This window comes from Anser brachyrhynchus (assembly GCF_964034855.1).
Source record: "Anser brachyrhynchus genome assembly, chromosome: Z".
Taxonomy (NCBI): domain Eukaryota; kingdom Metazoa; phylum Chordata; class Aves; order Anseriformes; family Anatidae; genus Anser; species Anser brachyrhynchus.
Genome location: NC_137697.1, coordinates 20470895 through 20496810, shown reverse-complemented (window position 1 = coordinate 20496810; position 25916 = coordinate 20470895). Strand labels below are relative to the sequence as shown.

General features: G+C 34.7%; 1 protein-coding gene across 5 annotated transcripts in view; it reads right to left on the bottom strand.

Moving 5' to 3' along the window:
* AP3B1 (adaptor related protein complex 3 subunit beta 1) overlaps positions 1-25916 on the bottom strand; it is a 165115-nt gene that overhangs the window by 2181 nt on the left and 137018 nt on the right. For all 5 annotated transcript variants that reach the window (XM_080573444.1, XM_080573445.1, XM_080573446.1 and 2 more), the window contains 2 exons: positions 16686-16783; positions 11329-11467 (listed from right to left, as the gene is read on the bottom strand). In XM_080573444.1, coding sequence (XP_080429570.1) covers positions 11329-11467; positions 16686-16783 — 237 coding nt within the window. The remainder of the gene's footprint in view (positions 1-11328; positions 11468-16685; positions 16784-25916) is intronic.

Below are 25916 nucleotides of genomic sequence, written 5' to 3'. Positions count from 1 at the left end.
AGCATATCAAAATCTCATAACACATTATACTAATTAGGGAAACATGGGGCACTTCTCTAATGTCACCCATCACAGGTCAATCTATTTCTTTTGTCCAGATTATAGATACATTCAAAGACCTTTCCCTTTAATAGGAGATTCTGAAACGACATCACTGCTATAAAAATTAACTACTTAGCTAGTTATATCAATGATTTTGTCTACTTGCACTGCAATGTAGAAGATCACTATTTCTCTTGTTGATTTTGACAGGAGGATAATTATATAAACAATAGTCTTATTAGTCACTTTATTTACTTAACAGTTGTGTCTTGGGACAACACAGAAGCAGATTATGTCTAAGTATGCACATAAAAAGGTTGGTAGTTGGCACTCCTGCTGTGTTTCATAGCCTCAAGGCTTGATTTTACCCTCTTTTATTAAAACCTGAAAGTGATCCGAAGTCGGTGTTCTGTGAAACCCAGGGAAGCCCAAAGCACCAGAGATTAGTTATGTGCTGATATTTTCACAAGTGTATTTGCCAAATCTGATAGGTGATCAATATTGCTTTTCCATACCTCTAAAAAGAACACGTAATTAATGTGAGTTTTTATGTCACTTGCAAAGCATAAAGGGTCTGATTTTTAGCTAATTCTACACAAAGTGTTAATATGCATAAATAGCATTGGCTAATTGGTTTGTATCAATGGTCAGTGATCTGGAGTCACTTAGGGAAAAAAAATGGAACAAAACGAGACAACTTCTGTTCACCATTGAAAAGGGTGTATAGAAGAACCACGACAGAATATGTTTACCACTGCTTTTGAACTTTGGAAACTGAAATCTGTTCCTTAAAATGAGGAAGAAGTTTCTAAAAACAGTTATAACACAAACCAGTTTATTCAATTGTTGAAACTGAATGCAGTTATTAAAAGATGAAGCTGTTGACTTTTGGTTACAAGACATGATCAGTAAAACTGATTTGCTAGTTATTTAGATGTTTTAAAAATGCTGTCATTGAATAATTTGAGTAGTATCTGATTTTTAGACTATGCACACATTAATGCATTGTATATGTTTGCTCTTATTATGAGCCTATGTAAATTTTACAATACATGTTTTCTGCTCTAAATAGTTAAACCAGAAAGCCATTAAAAATCTTTCAGCAGCAAAAATTAATCACTCTCTATAGTAGGTATTTATTCTTTGTGAGAAGCTGTGGAACAGCTTTTATTTTTCCCATGAGGTCAGTAATTATTTTCACTTTTTCTGAAAGTTGATAATGCCTTAAAGGTAGGATTTTGAATCCAAATACTTGAAAAAAAGATATTATAAACGATCAGACTTCATAGTCTCAGTCAAACCTGGGAACTGCATTGTCAAACATTCAAATCTAACTTATAAATTGGTTGTTATTAAGTCCAAAATAGAGAATTTGTTCTTTGGGCAACTTGTGGCATAAAACATTATAGTATCAGTATGGCTCTGTTACAACAAAGAACGAAGCAGTGAATATGAAAACAAACAAACAAAAAACAACCAAACAAGATAAATGAGAGAACCATTCAGAAAACAGAAACAAATATTTACTAATAGTTTTAAGATGGCTGTTTCTGTTATAGTACAGTTATTGACTAGATTTCTTTATAATATTACTTCTAAAACTGCTTTTGCATCATTAAAAATATCCAGAAAGATTTGCAGGTGTTAACATTTTCCACACAAAAAAAAATCAAGACGGAGCAGAAACATGAGAATGTGAGATATATTTGCATATTCTAAGTTTTTTTCAAATACATATTTTTAAGAAGAACACTAAATATTCTGAGGCTGTGTGACCTGGAAAAAGAGAGGGGGAGTTCACAAATTTACAGAAATATAGTATCTTTCAGTAGGTAAGAAAATACATATTAAGAATCAAATTCTACATCAGCATCAGTAAAGCACTGGCATATTTTTAGAAACCATTCAGTCTTTCAATAGTTAAAAATCAAATACATTCTTGGTCATGAACTATGATTTTTTAATGGCTGTCATGTAAAAATACCTTATTTGTTGTTAGTCTGAATTCCTAATAAAGGGGAAAAAAACAGACAATCAGATATTACAATGTGACAGCATTTGGCAAACGCTGGCTTTGTACTAATTACTAGCCTAACTACAGACTAGCAGTTATTTTCCTTTTTGTCCTGTAGACAGAAGATAGAGCTGCAGTATGCAGGAGAAGCATTTTTATTTGGAAGGATTTTGAAAATTCCAAGCCAGAGAATAGAGTAACAGAGTAACTCACTCTGAAAATATGCTCTTAAAAACTGAACATTTTAAAAAGTGAATTTACAGTTCAACGCTATCGGGACATTTGTTTATAGCAGAGCAGGGCTTGTGACGCATAATTCAACAGCACTAAAACACATGCTCTCTCTTGTCGGGCACTCTTCATCTTTGATTCTTCCATTTAAGCTAAATTTTCTTCTTTTTCAGTTCTATTGCTTACCAGAAACACTGACAATGGCACACAGAGGCTAAAACTTTTTTTTTTTTTTTAAATCTTGCACATTAAGCCTTCAATTACTGCCTGCTGAAGCAGACAGAATCCTATTAGTAAGAAAGACGATCACAAGATACAATGCCCTGCCCTAGCTGTAGACAAATGATTAGTCCAAAGTTCACAAATGTGTAATCAAGTTATGCAATGAATATATTCAAAGGATAAAAATATGACTGTGAATTAATCTCCAATTTGTAAATAGAAGAATGAACAACTACGAAGTACATTCCAGTGTATCACACGGAAAAACAAAAGTAGTTCCAGTACTCTGAATATTTACCTCACTCTGCCAAAGTCTCCCTATATATAGGTTTGACTCTGTAATGAGCATTTCATCTCAAAATTGGCTATATTACTAATTATGTGTAATGGTTCTATGAATAAGCCTTAGAACATGAAAAAAGGAAGTATTTGGAATAGCATTAATATGTATTAGTTCTGACTTGAGGATACAGTAAGCTTAATGAAACAAAGTACAAACATTAAAAAAAAGAGAGAGAGAGAGAGAAAAGAAACATCTTTTTCTTAACCTGGTGATTTTAACCTCTCGGAAAAAAACTTTTTTAAGACTGACTGGTTATTAGTCATGGAAATTAATTAATATTTGTATTAAAAATCATATAAAGATACTTTGAGATGTTTTCTTTTTCAAGACCATTTCAATCTAACATTTTTCTTAAAATAAATTGTTCAAAATACGTAATTCATTACCACAATTTAATTCATTTTCAATATTAACAATTTTGAGGTTTAATGAAATTGCAAAACTGTGCAAATAAATTCAATTCAAATATGTACTTTAGAAAAAAGATTTTAAATTTTATTTCTAAAATAGATTTTGAGTTTGTCCTGTTACCAGTGAGCAGTTGCACTGTATTCCTAACAAAAATGCATGAATGCAAATGAGTCCTCAGAACTTACTGTCCAGTACACAGCAGTACTCCACATGTTCAAAAAGATGCTGCATGAACTTATCTTCACAAAAATTTCCTTTAAGTTCAAAAACTTCAGCATTTTTATATGGAGGTACTTATATCTCCTTCCCAAAACTTCAATAAGCTAAAAACTTGAATCATTATATTTGCTCCTCACCTAGAAAACTATAATTGTGATACCTGATCTATTTTGTTTTCTCATCTATTCTGTTTGCTTTATTTTTCTTAAATAATCAGGAGTTTAATATGGTAAGCATTACAATTAAATCCAGTCCCTCTTTAAAACAGGCTATGAATTTTCATTTGCAAAAAAAATATTTAATTCAAAGAAAGTACTTCACCTTACAGAAATACATTAAAAGATTAAACCTGCTCAGAGATTTTTCAAATCAAATATATTCTCTTCTTCAGCTAGTTTAAGTGTTAAATGTTTTTTGTTTAACCAACTGACTCAGAAGGTTCCCGTTTGTTGCTCAAAGAAAATGCTGCACATATTTTTCACTTTACAGCATTCTGATACAAAAGCAGTGCTGTCCTCTAGTGGACAGCAGACAAGCAAGGCTATAACCATCTATTTTGATTAACCTTGTATCCAAAATAACTCACTCATATAATTTTAATATTAAGCTCAAATTTGATTTCTTAAAGTTATTTTTAGATTTTGCAATCCACATGCAAGTTCTTTAGATACAGTAAAATATTTAAAATATTAAATGCCTTAGATGGTGTTGTAGAAAGACATTCTCTTGATCAAGTATCTTGTACCAGTTAATCAACATCTTCATGTGCTAATAATACATGAAAACAGTATTAGTACATGCAGAGCCCATTTGTAAGCAGTGAGGAAATTCCAGGTTTGGGGACATTAGGATTTGATTGAGAAATATATAATAGAAACTACTGAATGAGTACACTCATATTTAAAACTTCTAGTTTTCTTTTTATCTAGGAATAAAAATATTTACCAAAGAATAGTGACTAACCAGAAAGACTTTCAGCACAGGCTGACGAAAGAATGGTAAATGGTTAGTTAGGCTAGCTGGGTCACTAAGAGACCAAACATTTATTAATTTATTTTAAATCTAGGATTCTACAATAAATTAAAGAAGTGTTAAGAGTTTACAACTTCTGGCAAAAAGGAGGGCTGAAATACCAGTGGATAGCCACGTACCATTCCACCTAGAATTCTGTCACCTACAGGTAAAGGGTAATAGAGAAACTCTTTTGCCTAGGGCATTTAGCCTTCTAATTAAATCTTACTAGAGAAATTAGGAAGCAAAATCAAGGCTGCATGTCTGTTACAAGTTTATTTACTTGGCTACCCATTGCAGCTCTCTTGAAGAGTAAAAAAAGACGACTGGGCCCAACAGCTAAAAAACCATGGAGCAGAACAGTCCACACAACTGCTTCAAAGGAGCTACTGCCAGAGGTAGATTTCACTTCATTTGAGCTCTCAGACAAGCCAATTACTTAGTAAAAAATCTTAGAAAAAAATTTCTGTGTGCACACAGAGAAGAAAAGGTCTTTAAAAAAGACTTATTGGATTTATAGGACGTATTTGTCAACTACTGAGAACACATATCTCTTCATATGGAGATCCAAATATATATGCTCAGTTGTTGAGAAATACTGAGATTGTTTATATGCTATAAACATATAATTTATTATGTAAATTTTAAACATATAATCTCATTATACTGAGATTGTTAATTGGAGATAGTATATAAATGATAAACAATTTATAATTCTCATTAATTTCTATGCTATGTTTATACTTCAGTAAATGTGTGACTGTCCTTCCTTTCTGACATGTTGGAAACAGCTACAGTTTTTGGATATGGTAAGCTGATGGGGCCTGATCACCAGCTTTCTGTGACCTCTTCCAATTTAGTATAAACTGGAAGATGGCATACACAAAGATTTTCCAAGTAAACTCCTTCAAGCAGGAGTTTGTTCAATACATACGTACCTACATACGTGCATAGTCACACACCTTTTCTCCCCGAATTAAGTGCTGTTGGATTAAAGAGATGTGGGGTGGATAACATTACTAAGCATGCCATTCTCTGATAATCAAAATTGTCTGTAAACAAAACCCTCTTTCCTTTGAGAATCAGTCTGCCAATATAACATAAATGGGACATGACAGGTTGCAAAATGATAAAAAGGGGTGAATTCCATCAGACTGTCAGGCTGATGCATGGGGTGGGGAATAAAGGCTACTGCAAAACAAGTGTTGATCCTTCGGTTTCTTTCTTTTCTTTCTTTCTTTGTTTTCTTTCTTTTTTTTTTTTTTTTAAAGCATTTCATGCAAGTTTCGATACTATGTCTAGTTGCTTTTATGTTCTTCAGGTTTTTGATGCCTATCCACTGCAATGTGCTCTCACTGTCATGTTACATGATTTCCACAGTATGTTTTTGATTTAGCTAAAATAATGCAAGCCTCCAAAAGGCAGGTGGAAAATATTTAACATCCTGTTAAATACTTACTTATCCACAAAACCACATAAGTTATGAGTATGTTGAATGAGGTACTACACACAGCAAACTCTGAACAAACCGATGTATCTGTATGGAGAACTCAAGTGTCATTAAAAATACAGATGCCTGAAGCAGCATAGTCATTGCATGCAATGCTGTGCTTCAGCTAGCTAGACCTGCCCCAGCAATGAGCAGAAGTACTGTTGTTTTTTTTTTTTGCTTTTTGTTTAAAAGCTACCTTGTTTGCTGTTAACGCAGGTGTCTATGACACATGCTAAGAGACCAACACATCCTCCATCTGAAAGTTCTGGTAATACATCAAAAGAAAATACTGCTTTGAGAATGACCACTGTAATGGAGTGTATTACACTCACTATTGCAAAAAGTGAAAACAGCTGCCCAGAAGCAGATTAAGGCTTCAATGTGGAAAGTAACAAAACTGAAGCTTGATTTTCTCCAGAAACTCACATTGTCCCATATTGGGTTGTTGAAATTAGAGACTTGACTATCTCAAATTAGATGACTGACGTTAATGCTGTCGTGTTTTTCTTTAAGTGCTGGCCAGTGGTTAAGGCCATGACCTGCTGAATAGAGGTAAGTAGATGAGACTATGATCACTTTCTAACCCAACTGTTTCCTAATTGTTGATTTCCTCCAAAATCCAACAACAGCACCAGAATAGTTAAATGGACTATTAAACTGGATGAGGTTAAGTAAAATCCGTTCTTCATATCCACTCTGATGGGTTCAGACTATTATCTCACTGACTGATTAGGCAGTGTGCAAGTAAACTCTTAAAGAATGAAACCTGTGGAAAAGATGCTCTACACTTTATCATTTTGCAGAGCCATGGTCACTGAGGGAAATAATATAGTAGAGTACAATTCATACTGTTTAAAAAATGCTTCAGAGAGTGGAAGGTGGAGAGAGAGTTCAAGAAGACCCTAATTACCATCCCTTTAAACATATATTCTGACATCAATAGAATCACACAAGCATAAACCAAAGTGGAAGAGTGAAGAAGCAAATCCAGTTTGTGATCCCACCTCTGAAAGAACGTTTCTGCTAAATGCTAATGCCAATGACTACAAAGTTTTTGCGCCATATTTTGGAGGCAGTGGAAATATTTGTTATCTGTATTTCCATTATTTCCTTTCTAAGTCAAATTACCCTGAGATATCTTTCACTCATCTAGAAGCCTTTATGTAATAGACTGTATTTTGACACTTTCAAGAGGGTCATGAGACCGTTCAAATCTTTCTAATAACAAGTAAAGCTTGCAACTCATTTTCTCAACCACTGTCTGTTGTCTTCTGCTACATTCAAATTGAAGAAAATGAGAATTACCTATCCTGGTGGGAGGTTATGGAGCTGAAAATAAAGAAAGCAGAAAGAGACCCGAGGAACTTCTAGAATATTCATCTCAGAGCAAGTAAGCAACAGATTTTGAAAATAACACTAGCATTAAGGATGTTTCTGGATAAATAAAGCTCATGTTGTTTAAAAAAAATACTGAAAATCTTGAGTTCAGTAGTGTCTTTGTCTTATCACATTTTGAAACAGAAGAGAACAGTCTAGAATTTATATTTTATATATAAAGCAATTAGTGTTATTGCACAACTAGAGACAGGGAATTGAAGGGTTGATCCAAAGACTAATTGACTTTGAGGGAATGAATACCCTCTATTTTGTATCCTCGTCTTGAAGATGCAAAAATTCCTGTCAGACAGCAGATATTCAACTTAAATGTACTTGTTGGTCCTTAAATGTGGTTATTTGGACTGATTTCTCTGTAGGAAAAAACATACTTTTCTTTCAATGTCTTTGCTTGTAGATATTCCAATGGTGTCCACAGACATGGTCTTAATCACAAGACAGAAGCCTGGGACTTTTCCTAATTCTTTTTAAAATGATTTGGTCAACATCTATGTGCTCTTCAACCTGTTTACACCCTTCACCTCTTAAAATATTTTCTCAGAACACAGAAAGGGCTCTAAGATTTCTGCAACAATCACCCTTGTGAAATATTTTAAGAAAAATAATGCTCACTGTTTTTGGTGACGTTTTCAAATTCCAGGAGACATTGTATTTCCTGCTCTCAAAAAAAATACTGTCTTTAAATTCATTTCACATTTTTGCTCTTAGTAGAGGTCTTACAACTGAAATAGTATTTCCCCTTGACAACAAAAGCAAGAGAGGTCAATACACAGGATAGTCAAATCCTGTGAAGAGCATAAACGTGCACTATATGCAGCCTTGCAAGGCACAGAGACCTAATAGCTTGTATAAAGCTACCTAATTTTAGGTGCAGGTTACTATACTTAAGCAAGTAAAATAGCACAGCAAATTTATTTTGAAAAAATATGAGTACAAATCTGCAAATGTGTGTTCTGATATTTATTGTGTTTAGATTTTTTTTTTCAGTTATCACTTAAAAGAAATAAAACAGGTCAGAAAATAAAGTCTAAAATATAATCAACTGTATTATCTGGCATTTTGTTCTATACTTACTAACAGTTTAATTAGTATTTTCATGTAATTATAAAAAATCAGCAACCCTATGTTAAAAAGAGCAAAAATGCATGTAAAAAGTGTTGCTATACTGTGATATGGACTGACATATAGCTGATATATTTGACAAGTTTACATTTACTTCATTTTTCACTGGTGAGTGCATGCTATTCCATTGATATTTGTTGCAAGTATTTGTTTTCAGACCTTCAGAGTAGTTGCCTTAGTGATTTTATGTGTTGCAAAATGCAGTCCTAAATAGGGTTATCAATTTAAAGAAAAGTAATTTGGTCCCACCAACATGACAACATTTTCGTCATGAGTGCAAATATGCTTGGACTGAAAAAAAACAAAAAACAAAAAACAAGTAACATGCACCTGTTCATACTCACTAGATAAGCTTGTATTCAACTATACTATTGCATTTTGTATGAGTATATTTCATTACCAGACAATAGATATTTCTTGCCATTAGCAGTCATTAGGTAATACTCTAGTTGGGAATGACCAACTGAGAGGTTAATGCAATTCAGGCTGCAAAGTGCAGAACAACAATGTCAGTTTAAAAATAGTACTGCTTTTCTCTTGTACTAAGCACTTCCAAGAAGTTGAACTCAACTAGTCCTCACAGAATAGCATGATGAGCTGAAACAAGTTCTTATATATAATTTTTTCTTCCCAAATACCACTTGCAATAAAACAAACAGGAAAAATCCCAATACTATAGAAGAAGAAAAAAAATATTTCATGATATTTTTATCAAATTAATTACTGCTTTGTCAAGGTAAAAGCTGAATGTTTATTTTATCATCTTGAAATGGTGTATGTTCTATTTAAATAAAACATACTGCACTTCTTGCATCCACAATATTTTGCAAGAATTGATTCATTTTTTGTTAACTGTAATGATGGAGTTGATTTAACCCAAATATATCTATACATTTTATAGGTATGTATAAAAATATTTTAGTCACTTGTTTTAGAGATTTTAAAGTATTCATTAACTATGAATAATAATATCTATAAATAATAATCTATCTCAAATTTTCATTTATCTAAGTCTGGGATTCTTTAATGATAACAGCAGTATTTAAAAGATGACCAGGTAGGTTCATCACAGTATCAATTAGTTAATGTTCCCATTCCTGTTCTCAATAAAAAAAAAAAAAAAAAAGTGCAAATGAAACTACACAGTATCTGTGAACTCCACAGCAAAGCAAATGATGGACTGTTTTCTAAATACCCATTACTTTTGGGAAGTTCTGGTAAAGTTCTGGTTATGTTGTTACAAACTCATCTTCTTTTCCTGCTGCACATTATAAACACAAACCATTCTGTATCTACTATGGCAGAAAAAAACCTTTCAGCCACGATTTCAGGATGCTCTGAAGTGTTTTGAATACTTCAGCCCTAACAGAACATGCCTTTAACCACTGTCTCTGAAGAAGCGTACTCGACAACAGCAAGTACATCTTCAATTTAGTTACTGTTGGTTATAGACTCTCTTTCATGAAAAACTTCCTCCTTTTTACGAAGTGCAAGAGAAAGTAAGATCAAATTAGAAACTTGTGGACAAACGGGAAACCTGTGGCTGAGTTAGGAACTAAGCTATTATTTTAGGTAGTCTTTTTGAGACTCGGTCACAAAACAATCCATCCCTATGTACTAAGTATCATGTGATGGATAGGGTAAAGATGAAGAACACCTATATAACATAGACACTTTAGTCTCTCTTGATTGACACTCTCACCTAGTCTTTGAATTGATGTTGAGAACGCAGGCTGTATAGATCCCTCAGGGATGCAACAAATGAGGACTCTTTCACGGAGGAGCAGGTGTCAATAGTGACAATCATTTCAGTGCAATCGCACTAGCTGTACCGTGTTTTTATGGTGAAACAGAATTTTATCATTGACCATATCAAATGCATAGGAAAATCCAGCTGGGTTAATGTTAATGCAATGCAATACGAATGCCCAGTGATGGAAAAAAGACTAAATCCAAAGAAGAGAAATAATCAGCTTATTAGTCCTGTGTAGGCTACATGACTCTTACCATTCCAAAGAGCCATCTCAGCCAGCAAAATTTCAAAGTTTTTTTTTTTTTTTCTTTAAGAGGAGATACTTTGCTTTTACTTAAACAGCAAAATTCAGGAGGCTAAGTTAACAGCTTCCAGTAATGTCTTGCTGTTGTTATAGGTCTACTCAGTTTCCCATACACAGCAATTTTTCTGTTTGCTCTTGTAACAAGTGAGAAGCCATACCGATTCATCAGAAATTAGACAGGTCCAATGGCTTTCTTGGCTGATGAAAATTACTGTTTTTCCTTGCACATATACAGGAAGGTGAAGGAAATACTCAATGTAATGTTCAGCCTGCATCTTAAAAGATCTTCATCTAATTAAAAATAAGATAATCATATCCTAGGTGTACATAGCTGGATATCATAAATTAAAAAAAAAAAATTAATGTGGAAAAAACAAGCTTCTTATAACAGATGATAAATCCAGATAAAGACTTATTTTCAGAAACAGAAACAAAAGTCAGAAAAACATGTAGATGCTCCTTAAAGTACTTTGCTTTGAAAAGGCTATCTTTTATCTTTGAAACAAAAGTAGGAAACAGAGAACACCCCTAAATGTGTCCAGTAAGGTCTAAATATTTGATGTACTATACATATTCAAATAAAGAACAAAAAGTACTCTGGTTAATAATATCTGGTCAGGATTCTATGTCACAGTCCAAGATGCATAGTTTATCTGTTAAAGATGCAGATAATAAAATTTTCTCCAATATTTTAAAATGTTGATGAATTCAAAACCAACTGAAATTCATATTAAAAGATGAACCCACTACAAATGACATGCATTCTTACCTGTGTATGTTGTCTTGACCAGAAGGGACTACACCCAGGTTTGCTGCCTTCACTACTTTCTCAATTATTACAAGACTGGTAGAGTTCTGTGGAGCAACAGCTATGGTAGCAGATGTCTCATTCATTCCTGTCAGCATCCCTGAAACGTTAAGTATTTCATTATAAATTCTTTTTATTTGTTTGCTTATTATGCTTAAAACCAAAATAAGAGATTTCTGAACATGAAAAAAAAAAAGCATCTTCATTACAAGTTAAATCATACGTTGAGAAAACAATTTTATAAGAAATTACATAATTACATCAGCTTAATATATTATTTGCAAGGCCCTGTTACTAGAAATAAATTACTAGTAACTGGACGATGATATGTGTGATACTAATGGAACTGTGAAATCAGGATGGTTGTTCTCAAAAAGAATAACCTAAAAGAAGAATGTAAACCCAGAAATGAAATATTAAGTAAGACTGATTTGGAAATTCCAGTTTATGTAAGATCATATACAAAGATACTGTCTAATCTTTCAATCATAAAACCATAGTACTTAATTATAATTTGAAATCCAATTGCTAAAAATAAACTTGAAATTCACATAGTCATCAAATCAATTTAGTTCCTGAGGACAAAGTCATCACATTAGAAACTGGGAAATTCAGTTAGTATCCACCTCTTTAAAATGTCATGATAAACTTTCTGATTAGAATAATTTGAATATCGGTATAAAATAGAACAGAAATATCGAGATTACATCTGAACACATGACAAAAAAAGAGTAAAGAAAATGTTCAAGGTCATTGAAAACAAACAAAACAAAACACAAACCACTTTCCTCTCCTATCAAAATCCATTGTTTAGAAGAATAATTTGCAGGACACTTATGTTGATTAAAACCCAACGCTAACTACATCTTAGCATTGTGTGTGTATTTTTACGTTATGTGCAGAAACTGAAAACACAAACAATGGAACACATATTTTTGGCAGAAATATCAAGCATGTGAAATCCACAATAACATTAATAAAGAAAACAATGCAAAACTCTCAAAAGCCTAATATTTTAGGGCTGCACATACAGTTCTAACCCACAGCAAACAGCATAAAGATGCTGAGTAGAGCAATTAAAAAAATAAATCCAACATTTTAATGCACCAGAATGTGCATTAGCTGCTGTCACAAAATAAGAAATATCAAAGTAAAAATAGAACAGCTTATGAGTAAATAATGGGATATTTTTGAACATGATCTGCACTTGAAGAGAATAAAAATAAGCATGCAACTTCTATAAAAATCAGTTTTATCTTGGGAATAGTACATTCTGTTTCAAATTGTTTAACTTCACTATTAGGCAAAAGCTTTAAAAACTACATACGCAGACTAAAACTGCTTTTAAGCAAAGCATGGGGACTGACATAACACTGCTGAGAGATGTGTGTACTCATTTAGGATTTAAACCTTCTCCATTAAGCTCTATTGAAGAGCAAATGCTGAATAAATGAATGCAACTATGTTTATGTTAAAAGCCTGTTTCCCGCAGCATGTAATTAAAGGAAATGTTGTACAAAGCCAGTACTTTTGTCAAGCTCCTGTAAATGGAAAGATGGATAGCACTCAGAGAAGTGAATGCATTGCTTCATATTTAACCTTAACACTCTTGTCATTAATGGTTTGTCTAACTTGTTCTATAAAAGACAAGGTACTGCTCCATTGAAGTAAAATTAAAAAAATCAACTAAACCATGCTTTTCAGAACAGAAGATTCATTATCGTCGACTAATGTATTGGCATAAAGCAAAGTAACATCCTATCAAGTAAGGCACACATTCAATCTGCCTTTCCACCCCCCTTTATTTTTAACTCATGCTGTTTTATTGTTATAGGCAATTTGTACCACTCAGCATGACAGTGTAAACTGAATCAAGATTAATTTACATGCAAAAGAACACTTAGGAGAGCAGCATGGTAAGCAAATGTATTGTCTCGATTGCTGAGGTGGAAAAGAACCTGGAAAGAAAAAAGGGTGCTCTAATTAAGGGGCATCAAATATGATTGCTCGTGGTACTCAAGGGCCAGAAAATAGTAAATGTCCAACCATTTAAAGAATTAGCATCTTGCTTGTTAGGAAGACAAGTTGGATGCATAAATTTTAATAAAATTAAGTAAACAATTTGTTTACTCAACCAAGTTTCTTTTTTCTTAAAATACATACACTTAAACACTTTTTAAAAATAATTGATAAAATTATTTTAAAAAATGTCCATAAGTAGGGTGGGAGGAAGTCCTTATACTTGAAGTAGTTTTACTTGGCTCTTTAAAAACGTCATAAAAATTCTGAGTAATATCCTGCTATAACAATCACATGCCACCTTTAATATTACATAAAACATCAGAATCTAAGAAAACTCAAGTCAGAGCATAGAGCAGCAATTAATCTGGGTTAACTAAGTGATACAATGAAATAACTGTACACATTTTTAATGGTAAAAGGAACTGAAATTGGAAAAGATATGTTAGCTACCGGATTAGTCCAATTCTGAAACAAGCCAAGGGGAGTTTTGCTATTGATATTTAAAAAAAAGGCAAAAAACAGACAGGTGAAAATCTGGATACAGAGCACACGTCCCAACAGCACACGTCTCACTTGTACCAAATTCCTGCTAAAGAAGTCAAACTTATTCTTGAGGAAGTGATGTACAATAGGATATAAAATCCTGAGGCCTGAAGATCACTAAAAATATTTAACCAGAGAGGCAAAAAGTAGTCTGTCAATACCATTTTTATCCACTGCTTCCAAATTGTCAATCACAGCATTAATGTTAACTCAGCAGCTGCCTTGCAGCATTACCTCACAGGAGGATTCCCCAGTTCAGAACTGGAGGAAAGGCAAGATGGTGTAAGCAAGGCTAACCATATCATGCACAGCATGTGCATAAATACAGCTTTCGAGGCTTGCTGCTACCACTAGATAACCTCCGCAGCCATGAATATTCAATAACCTGTCTGTTTTCCTCTCTTTATGCCATCAGGAAGAAAATGGAAATATACAAATGTAACAGACAATGCAAAACAGCATAGTGTAATTGAGTAAAGATGTGAAGCAATGAATTGTCTTCTATGTATCAGTATAATACTGGGTATTTCTCTTTAGCATTCTTATTAGATTACACACACAATTTAGATGTAAAAATCCTTAAAACCCATACATATTCTCATTCTCCCCCAATATAGTCTTGCATTTCTAATATTCTCCTCACTCCTTCACTGTTTTTTACCTATTTATTTTGGTTGCAAATAAAATAAGGCATCTCCAGGTACAAGACTTGTAACATCTTAAGTCCAAAAAGGCAAGGAAAAAAAAAAGAAAAAAGGAGAAGCATGATAAGTGAAAAGCAAGTTATATAAATCAGATTCATTTGGAGAATACAGACAAATGGAAGTTAAACACAAAATAGAATAATATATACTAACTTCTAAACTGCCCTGCATTTATTACTGTAATTCAGATTTTTCATTTAGCAAGAGCACATAGTAATTCTCTCCAAATACTACCTGTTCCTAGATACCTGTAATAAATACTTAGGTAAAATTTAAACTGAGACTTCTATTGCTAAAAATATTTTGAAACAGCTGATATTTATAACAAAAAAGATGCAATAGAAAAGGGTTTTAAACCTGTGGTAAATTTGCCAGCATCAAGTCCTGCATCAAAGAAAGAATTCAGGAAGACAGAGAGAGCAATACAGAAATGCCAAGAGACCTTCATGGATTTACAAATACTTCATATAAACAAATTTTCAAATAGCTTTATTCAGAGTAGCCTTTCTGCTCTATTAAACATAGCAAACAGCTGCCAGATTTATTCAGACAAATAATCAACAACCATAGAAGTAAAATGGCAGAAGAAAAAGGAATTTTGGCAACAACTCCACAGAGGACCACAGCTATTCTCCAAGTACACTTCTTCTATGTGCTCATGGTTCTGTATGGCCAGTCAGGAGGAAAAAAGCCCTCAGTCACAGCAAAACATGCAAAAGCTCTATTGAAATATCACAAAGCAAGCAAATATAAAAACATGGAGGAAGAAGCACAGTAACCTGCTTTCCTTTCACTACAACCTCAGCTACAAATTTTAGAAGGGAATAGTTTAAAATAAATGTGCCACAGCCTCATTCAATCACTCACCTTGGGTTGCTGAGCAGGTATAAAGCAGAGAGGGAGGCTTTAGCCAGCAAAGGGTAAGAACAGCAAATAAGTATCAATGGGTTAAGAAAACAAAGCACAATCCTAACTTTTTATTGCAACAGTACGCCTAACTGAAAATGATACAAGCAATATTTAAACTACTTTCTTAATCATTCAAAAATAATAATAATAATAATCATTCAAAAAATAATAATCATTCAAAAATACAAAAGCCAAGAACTGTTCAAAAGCAATAATTAATAATACATAGCAATACTCATTGGTGTTGTTGACTGCTTGATGGATATACTGAGATTCTGAGCCTTACACAGCAATGAGATAGGATCCCATGGGTATATTCTCATCTCAATGTGAAGAGATTTACACGTGTAAATCCCCATACATTGAGATAGATGAGTAAACACTATTACATTTGAATGCATCCAAAATGCAATCATTTATATTTTGAGATGTCCAAGAACTACATTCAAATTAAGGGTAACAGTATGAATTGTTCCATTTAACATCCAGTCAAAGCTAACTACAATTTTCTCTAATTATTTTGTATAAAATATTCGAGTCACTAAAAGCTTTTACGGAGCTTTGGACTAGAAGCAGAAACTTACGTTCTTTAAAGACACATTAGAATAATGCCTGCTGAAGTATAAAAAAGATGTCACCCTTCTAAAACATTATTCTGATAATCTCTTTATATGAAGTGCTTGAAGGAAGAAGATGAAACTTCAAAGTAGTTGAAGAACACATACGCTACTAGTATTGAGGAGTAGCCTTAGAAAAAAAATACTAGTAAAAACAGACACCATATCAACGTGAATTTGCTTTATTTCTTGGAACTGGGGTTCCAACTTTCTGCTTTACTACTAGTAGGAAACACGTTATTACTTCATGATAGGAAGCCAAAACTCTCTGAGCCAAAAGACTGTTTCAGGGTAAAGGGTGGGATTTGTGTTTTTAAAGGGACACCAAACACCTGTCAAATAGCACTGCATGTCCTTTTAAAGACATTTTTAAAATTAAATCATTAGTATCAGATTGAATACTAATAGAAACTAACACAAGCAGCCACACTGGAAGCACTTGCTGTACACTTTGAAATTGATAAAGCCACACAACCTCTTCTGATCCACATACATTTATTGAAGCTCCTAAAGTATTTCTCACCTTGCTCCTTCTTAAAGTCTTTCTCTGACATAGTGACAGGCAAAAGCAGTTCTCCAACAGGGGGCTGAATGTTAACATTGAAATGATCATCCTTCGTGCTGCAAAAAGAGAAGTTACAGAGGTTTAATGAAGTGCTTAAAAATAGATTTATAAGTATCAGCTCCAAATTTACTATGAAATCTATAAACACTATAAAAGCTACCTGCCTGTTTTCTACCTTGTTAATCCAAAAGTCTGCTAATTTCTTACATCACTAAAGCTGATCCATCATCACCAGTACAAATATAATATAGTGTGAAATATAGTGTGAATACTCTCATATTTCTGTAATGGTAGCTTTTACTCATGATAACATTTATTTGTAATCTATACACCATCAAACAAACTATATCCTTATAAAATTATTTATTTCTCAATTCTTTTGATAAAACTTTTATTCACAAATTCTGTCATCAGCAACAGCTGTCCCAGAAATAGGACTAAACCTATCAAAGGTATACATTGCGAAAAAAAGTACTATTGTGGTGTTGTCCCCCCCCAACACATACAAAAAAAGAAATATTAAAAAAAAAAATTGGGAGTGGAAGAAATGATTTTGTAACATTTTACATATCTAAATACAAATGCAGCATAATGATTGATTTAAAAGTACACTGGAAAACTGCAGAATTTGAGGTAGTTTTAATAATGGCAGAGGTAAAAACAAACAAACAAAAAAACCACAAAATGAAACAAAAAACAAACAAACCAACCAACCAAACAAACAAACCACTAAACTATGTCTAATAGCATACTACTATCAAATACTATAGATTCCTCCTCAAGAAATAAATCCCATACCATGAAGAGGATCAGGTCAGAGAATACTTAAGCAAACTGGACATTTGTAAATCCATGGGCCCTGATGGGATGCACCTATGAGTGCTGAGAGAGCTGGCAAATGTCACTGTGAGCCACTCTCTATAATCTTTGTACTATTGTGGCAACTGGGAGAAGTGTCTGAAGATTGGAGGAAAGCAAACGTCACTCAAAAAGGGCAAGAAGGAGGACACAGGGAGGCACAGGCTGTTCAGCCTTTTCTCGATCCCTGGGAAAGCGATCAAACAGTACAATGGCACATGGAGGCAGAACAAAACCATCAGGAGTACTCAGCATGGATTCACCGAGGGGAAGTCCCGCCCGGCCAACCTGATGAGCTTCAGTAATGGAATCACCAGGCTGGTGGATGAGGGGGGAGCCGTGGATATTGTCTTCCTGGACTCCACGAAGAAATCTGACACTGTCCCCCATAAGATCCTCCTAGGGAAGCTGCTGAAGCATGGGCTGGATGAGCAGACAGTGTGGTGGATCAAAACGTGGTTGAACAGCTGGGCCTAGAGGGTAGTGCTCAGTGGTGCAAAGTCTGGTTGGAGGCCAGGAACGAGCAGCGTACCCCAGGGGTCAACACTGGGTCCAGTCCTGTTTAACATCTTCAGTAATGAGCTGGGCAGTGGGGTAGAGTGCACCCTCAGTACATTTGTGGATGACACGAAACCAGGGGGAGTAGCTGATTCACCAGAAGGCTGTACTGCCATCCAGAGGGACCTCAACATGCCGGAGAGGTGGGTTGACAAGAATTCCATGAAGTTCAACAAGTGCAGAGGGCTGCCTTTGGGGAGGAACAACCCCAGGCACCAGGACAGGCTGAGGGCCACCCATCTGGAGAGCAGCTCTGCAGGAACAGACCTGTGGTTGCTGGTGAGCACCAAGCTGAACGTGAGCCAGAGATGTGCCCTTGCTGCTAAGGCGGCTGATGGTATTGGCTGCATTAGGCAAAGTATTGCCAGCAGGTCAAGAGAGGCGATCCCGCCCCTCTGCTCAGGGCTGGTGAGGCTGCACCTGAGTGCTGTGTCCAGTTCTGGGCCCCTGATATCAGACAGACCTGGACATACTGGAAAGGGTCCCACAGAGCACTACAAAATCGAAGAAGGGACTGGAGCATCTCTCCCATAAGGAACGGCTGAGAGAGCTGGGACTGTTCAGCCTGGAGAATAAAACGTTCACAGGGATCTTACCCATGTATACAAATACCTGTAGGGAGGGCACAAGGAGGACGGAGACAGCTCTTTTCAGTGGTGCACAGTGACAGGACAAAAGGCAGTGGGCACAAACTGGAACATAAATGCTTCCCCCTGAACATCAGGAAGCACTCTTTTAGTGTGTAGGTGATGCACAGGTTGTGGAGTCTCCCTCCTTGGAGATATTCAAAAGCCACCTGGACATTGTCCTGGGAAACCTTGTTCTAAGTACCTGCTTGAGCAGGGTGAGTGGACTGGATGACCTCCAGAGGTCCCTTCCAATTACTCAATGATTCTGTGAACTTGCTCTCCACACCCATTCAATTCTGTAAGTTTCCAACTATCTCGTCTTGGAGTTCTCCACAGAAACTCTGCTATGTTTGACTAACTGTAGCTTATAGGATTCACCTAGCAATTCAGGATCAGGATATCTAGTCAGAATCTTTCTTAAAGGTTTGACGTATGAGAAGTTTTTAGAAAAGAACACCTTTTATTTTGCTGATGTACCAAATATTCAATACATATTGATTGCTGATATGCCTGAGATATCCTACTTAAAGACAATGATGCAACCATTAGAATGGAAAATGTGTTTGATTGACAGTATTTAAATTAACCTCAAACATGTTACTGATTTTTTTTCTCTTTCAAATAACCTTGCAACTTTAAAATTCTGAAATTGAATTGGCTGATGCAACAAACAGCACTAGATGATTCAAACACAAAATGCATGTTAGATGATTCATACACAAAATGTATGTGTCTCCATCCTCTTAAAGATGCAAGATAAGCAACCTGAAAAACAGAAAATTTTTTATTGTTCTATTACTAGATTTTAATACTTACCATAGTAACCCAAATTCACAAGCACACAAGCAAATCCTTTGGAACAAATACACACTTTCTTTCTAACTTCTGATGTGATAATTATGTTTATGCATGCAATCTCAAGTACGGGCTTTACAGATGAAATTCAGCAGGAATGCTACCTTTGTTGAAAATTATTAAACACAGTGAAACAATCCCAAAACCTGTCTAGTATTCATTTTACAAAGAATCATTTATGAAGTGCTCCTTTAAAAAATCTGCTTAGCTAAGAAAGTCTCACATTTTTTCTCCTATATTACTTAAATGTCATCCATCTCTAAAGACATTAAGATATCAAAAGAACAGGGATTGGTTGATTTGCTTGCAGGATCAAGTGCCTTGTAAAATATGGAAGTAATATCTTTTTTTTTTTTTTTGAAAACTGATCAAGAACTCCATCAGTTTAAGAGCTGAAGGAAGGCTCTTTAATAAACTACCCCATAACTTTTTACTGTTTATATATATACTACTTAGACTATATGACTAAAACTTTTAATGATACCTTCATTAGTATTGTTCAACTGATTGTCCAGCCAATGCTCTTTCATATTTAAACATGATATGCATTAAATAATTGAGCATAAAACAGATTAACAATTTTGCATAACAACGATTCATGCCCTACATTGACTGGACATGCCATTTGTACATAAACTTGACTTGTAACATTTATGATTAGATTGCACTGAAATGCTTGCTTATAACAATCTTTTCACCCTAAGAGGAAATAAAAGCATGAGCATAGCTTTGGTTTTAAATGGCTATAGCTGCTTGATAGGACCACTCACTACCTCTGCTGCTAAAAAGCATTCCATTTCCCTTTCCCCTAGCGATTAGAAACTAACAGATATTATTTGATAAACTATGAACTATTCATAGTCTGCAGGCAAAAACTGATGTCTGGATATTCTTCAAAAACACTGCATTCTTAATCTCACTTTAGCCAACATCCGGTTTACTTTGCATTACTTTAATTTCAGCATACTTTACAGCAAATTTATTTTTCAGCCAGAGAAAATCATTGTCCCTTTCTTTTATTAGTCTCCATCACACACATTACAGACTAAATATAGAGATTTTATTTATTGATTTGCATCTCTTTTATTAGATCTTTATATTAGACATGCAGTAATATCTAATTTAACAAAACTAATTTCATAGTTCCATAATTTGGGCTTGCAGGGGCCTCTGGAAATCACCTGTTTCTACCTCCTGCTCAATACAGGGCCACCTTAGTCCACATCGCTCAGGGCCTTGTCCATTTGAGCTCTGAGTATCTCCAAAGATGGAGATTTCATCAGCTTCTAATGTGTATGCTTAATAATAAAATTGAGTCATGCAGTACAACGAGTATTTTCCTCCAAAATTTAGTAAACTAAACTCCAAAACATTACTTCAGATCCTAACTAATATAACTAATGTTTAAATAAAAATCTGCAGAAGTGGTTCAAAGCCTGAATGTATTAATGTTTAAGAATCTGCGAGACAATTGGTTAAATCTGCACTGAAACATCTCTCACATGGTGGTGTTCTAACTTTCCTGGAAAATAATGCTGAAGAAACGTATCAGAAAAGAAAGTTTCCCGAGCCCACAAAATGTAACAGTTTCTAAATTTCAAAAATTAAAGAGTGCATCTTCTGATAATAGCTACTAAAAATGGTAAGTTACATCCTTAGTGGAACAGTTATGCTTAATAAGAAGTCTGCAGTAGGAAGCTCTAAAGAATTGAATGGGGATGTTTGAAAACAGTTCCTCACCACTACATAGCAGTGTGTTTTTTTGTTTTGATTTGTGAATTTAGGGACAAATAGAGTCAGACATCATTTTGCTTGCTGTTGCCTTAATAACTGTTAAAACTGTACACATTGCATTTTAAAACACTTCCGTAAGACACAACTTTCATGATGTAATTCAAAGAATCACATGAATTTATCTTCTGATGTCCCAATTAAGATGAACAAATGAGAGATGATAATGCTCCCACAGGAACTCAGGAAGACTTACCATCTCTGTGATAAATGACACTGCAAGACTAACATTAAACTCTTTGGAAGACACACAGTTTTAACTCTCCTTCAGATGGCTGCAGTGGGAGTAGCTAGCACCTGTCATTTGAAACTGATATCCATTTTTCTTATTCCCCCTCTCTTCCTTCTTTTTCAAAAAGGATTGTCTCCAAAAGGTAAACATGAAAGAAGTTGTCTTTGCCATAACAAAAGACTTGAGGAAAAAGTCCTCTTTAAAAATATCTTCTTTAAAAATATAAAATTTTTAAAACTAATACAAATGATATTATCACCTCCAAATGAGCACTTGTCAGATTCTACAACGGCAGTCTTTAAAGTTTTACTTTTTAAAGATTATTATTATTTTAGCAAAAGGCTGGGGAATAGTCTTCTTGCTATTTATGTGCTCCTCTTTGACTTTACTCGCAGCAGCGCAGAGTGGTAGATGTTTGACCCAGAATACATCTATGGATAAACAGCCCACTATTTTTATCTTGTATTCAGAAAAATCTCCACAGACAATTAGAAAAAAAACAGTGGAAGAGGAACGACAACACACTAAATTCCTACAAAAGATGGAATGAAGCACTATGGGAGACTTTGCGCATACATTCTTGCTAAAGGAATAAATGATACTCAGCTTTTATAAGAAAAAAGGCTTAGGAAATAGAAGAAATTAGAGTCGTTGTTCATGCCCAGCCTTGCTTTCTCTTGGTCAGTTATTTATCTAGATATATTTGCTTTCTGGAACAGGGCCAACTGACTACTTTAGAGTAATGAAGTAAAGAGAAGAGTACTGGATTGCTTGTCTTAATATCCAACATCTGTAAACAACTTAGTGATGTGCTGACAAAGCACGAGAGAAGGAAACAGCAAGAAACAAGTAAAAATGCAATTGATAGTGATGTGAAATCAGTCCTGCTTCTCTAATGTTAGCTTTTAATATATTCCATAGTATATTCTACTACATAATTTTAATCAGATGCTTTTGTGCAAGCATGTACACCTGAATACATTTTTGCACTCAAAAGAAATATTGACTGCTACCTAACCAATTCTCTTCATTCATTTATTTTTGCAGGTACAAGTTCTGCTTGGGAAGATTCCTACATCAACTTAAAGTGAGAACAGAGAATCTCATACTGAAAAAAAAAAATTCTCTCTGCCTTAGACAAAAGTGTTTGCAATAACAAAATTTAGAGCAAAAGTGTTTGCAGTAAGGTAGAACATGCAGACAGCAGATCTAGTAACAATTTCAAATTTTATTCATGGTATTCACTTCACTTAAGAAGTTGCTAGATTCTCCCTACTACACCAACCTCTTTTGCAGTAATCAACCCAATACTCTCTTTTTACAGTCCAGGGTAGATGAGGTGAACAGACAACTCCTCTCTCTTCTAGCAGCGTAACAATAGTAGGGTCCTAGCTGTGCTGGTAATATTCAGCATTTTCCATATGCTACCTAAGGTAACCAGCCCATGCCTGTAAAAACCTCTGTCACATGTCACACTGTTTTCCCATGATCTTATCGTTCAGAGTAAGAATGAAAGGCACAGAAGTTGTAGCTATCATGCCACTTCTCTTTCTTCTAGGGAGCTCTGATTGTTCTCTTCCCATTTAAACCTTGAGAAGACTAGGTTTGGATGAAGAGATGCACACCACGGACATTTTCCCTATCCCATGTTGTTTCAGTGACAACTAAACAATATCTGCATAGCTTTCAAAAGATTAGAGTAGAATAAAATAGGTTCTCTGTACATTAATTTTATCTCCAAAGCTGTGGTTCTTCCACAGCTTCAGGAAGAGCTAAGAGAGTGTGGGAAGAGGGGATGAAAAAGAAAGGGAAGAGGAGGTAAGGACAAGCTTCCTTCCCTCTCCAGCTCTCCAAGTTGTAAATAGGACATCTCCCATTCACATTTAGTTACTCCCCAGACACCTAAAACACAATGGAGCTTTTCTGGCTTTTACAAATACAGCCAGAAATTTGAAATTCTAAATACATGCACAGAAAACAGCAGAAGGGCACGTATATGCTGTAACTTTCTGTCTCTGTAACCTTCCTCATCTTTCTTCTCTAGGGATTCATGTATCTTTATTCTAAAGATCCAAGCTCATATTCTGACATAACCAAGTTTCCAAAACCTTGTTCAGATATCTGAGGGAACTGCTAAGCTGTGAGGAAGATCTGAGAACAATGAAAAGTAGAGACATCCAAGCTAACAAAAACAGAATAAGAGACAGTGGTAAGATTTTTAAGACAATGATACCAGTAGCTCAGTGGTCCAAAATCTGACAACAGACAAAAAAAAAAAAGTAATCCACAGTCAGTGGATTATACTGCAGTCAGTCTGCAACACCAAGGATCCGTTCCAGGCAGCTGAGGAGGCTAACCTTTCCTCTGCTCACTGATGCCTGCCTGCCCAGCAAAGACAGGTCCCTTTCTGAGGTGGTGGGTATATTAATGGTTAACTAGGATTCAACAACTATCTTGCATGTACGTTACCCAGTAACAAATGGCTTTACTCTTTTAAGCTGTGCCTATCCTGCTTACGAAATCTGTAAAAAGTGGCCCAAATAGGAACAGTAACAATCATAAAAATCTTTTAAAAGAAGACCAAGTACCTCTATTAATTCCTCTGTAACTTTCCATGTAAAAGAAGCATTACTGTGCAGAACACCGGAATAACTGAAGCAGTATGCCTCTACAAGGACATGGCACATGAAAAATGGCAACGAAGACACATATGCCTTATGAACACATAGGGTGAGCATCCTGATACATATTCCAAATAAATGCATTAGGAATAATTTTCAAGTTATGGTGTTTCACCTCTTTTTAATTAGATGTGTGATCTTGGTAAGCTTTGCTTCATAAAAATAGTATTTACTAGGGAAGTCTTTCAAAGCTTAGACCTCTTAGCCTCTCTATAATACAATTTCTCCTTCATTGTCCTTGATTTGTACAACAGATTCAGAAAGAGATTTAAATATTTTATTACTCACATTATTTTTTTTTCTTTTTACAGTTTGTATTTATTGAACCACTATTACAGCAGCACATCCCCAAACAGAAAGGTAGTATTTGCTATGCAAAACACACAGTCCATGATTGGCATCTAAGACCAATTGATCTACCCATTACCACTATCTCCCTACCCCCACAAGCATTACTACAAGGCTATTGATTTAAACACTGCCGATCGGTTTCCATTTTCTGATTTTGGGCAGGCCAATTAAGAAAGTGAGTAATTGTGATTACACTGCTTCAGGATCAATTACATTTGATGCAAGACAAAGTGTTCCCTTTTAGAACAACTAAAGAAAATTATTATGATCAGGTACACCTTACCGCTGAAAATGCTTCTAACAAAAATACAAGGTAACTGATAATGTCTTTCAAAAAGATACATTATCAGGAAATACAAGAATATTGACACCTGTGTGCATATATTTTAACATTTTAACAAACTTTTAAAAGTTATTCTTTCTTTTGGATAAAACCTTTTAAATTAGTATGAAAGGCTAAAAAGGCTTCAGTTGAGTTCTCAGACACAGCCCCCAAAACATCAGAATGCACAATTTCTGCAATGATGTTGACATCAGTATGATTTTGAATAATGTTATATTTTTTACAGTAAAACAGCAAATTTTATGCAACAAACTTTTAAACCTATTTTTACACTATTTTCTAAGAACTACTCTCAAAGAGACAGGGCCCTGCCAATTAGCAAAGGAACAAAGTAAGCAATTCCTATTCTTAATTTAATTTTAAACTTAGCTTGAGCTTTGTCATTGGACTCACATTGTCCAAATCATTAAAATGAATACACCACTGAGGTCTGAGGCAAATCTATTTACAGTGATGTTACTCATAGTCTGGTTGGTGTTCGGGATTATTGATCTGTCTTGTTTGTCTAATAGGAAAATAATAAACAATTACTAGGCAATGTTGGAGAAAGTAATCAGTTTTTATATATCACTAATACAGCAGACCTCCCAAAACATAAAGGTGATGATCTGCATAAAATCAATGTGTTATGCTACATTGCTTATCCTCATCACTTCTAAGATTCTTAGCAATAAATGGTATAAGTTTGGAACCAAATCATTAGTATACTGAAAATATGTACTTGAAAGAAAAATATCTGCTCTTTTCTAGAAAAGTGTTCCTGCTTGATAAACTGAGCATGTTCTATTTGAAAATAAAAACAAAATACATTTATTCATTTTGAAGCAATTATGAAATTGCATTGCCTAGAATGGAACTTCCCTCCCCAAACAAGCCTTGCATTGGGCTACA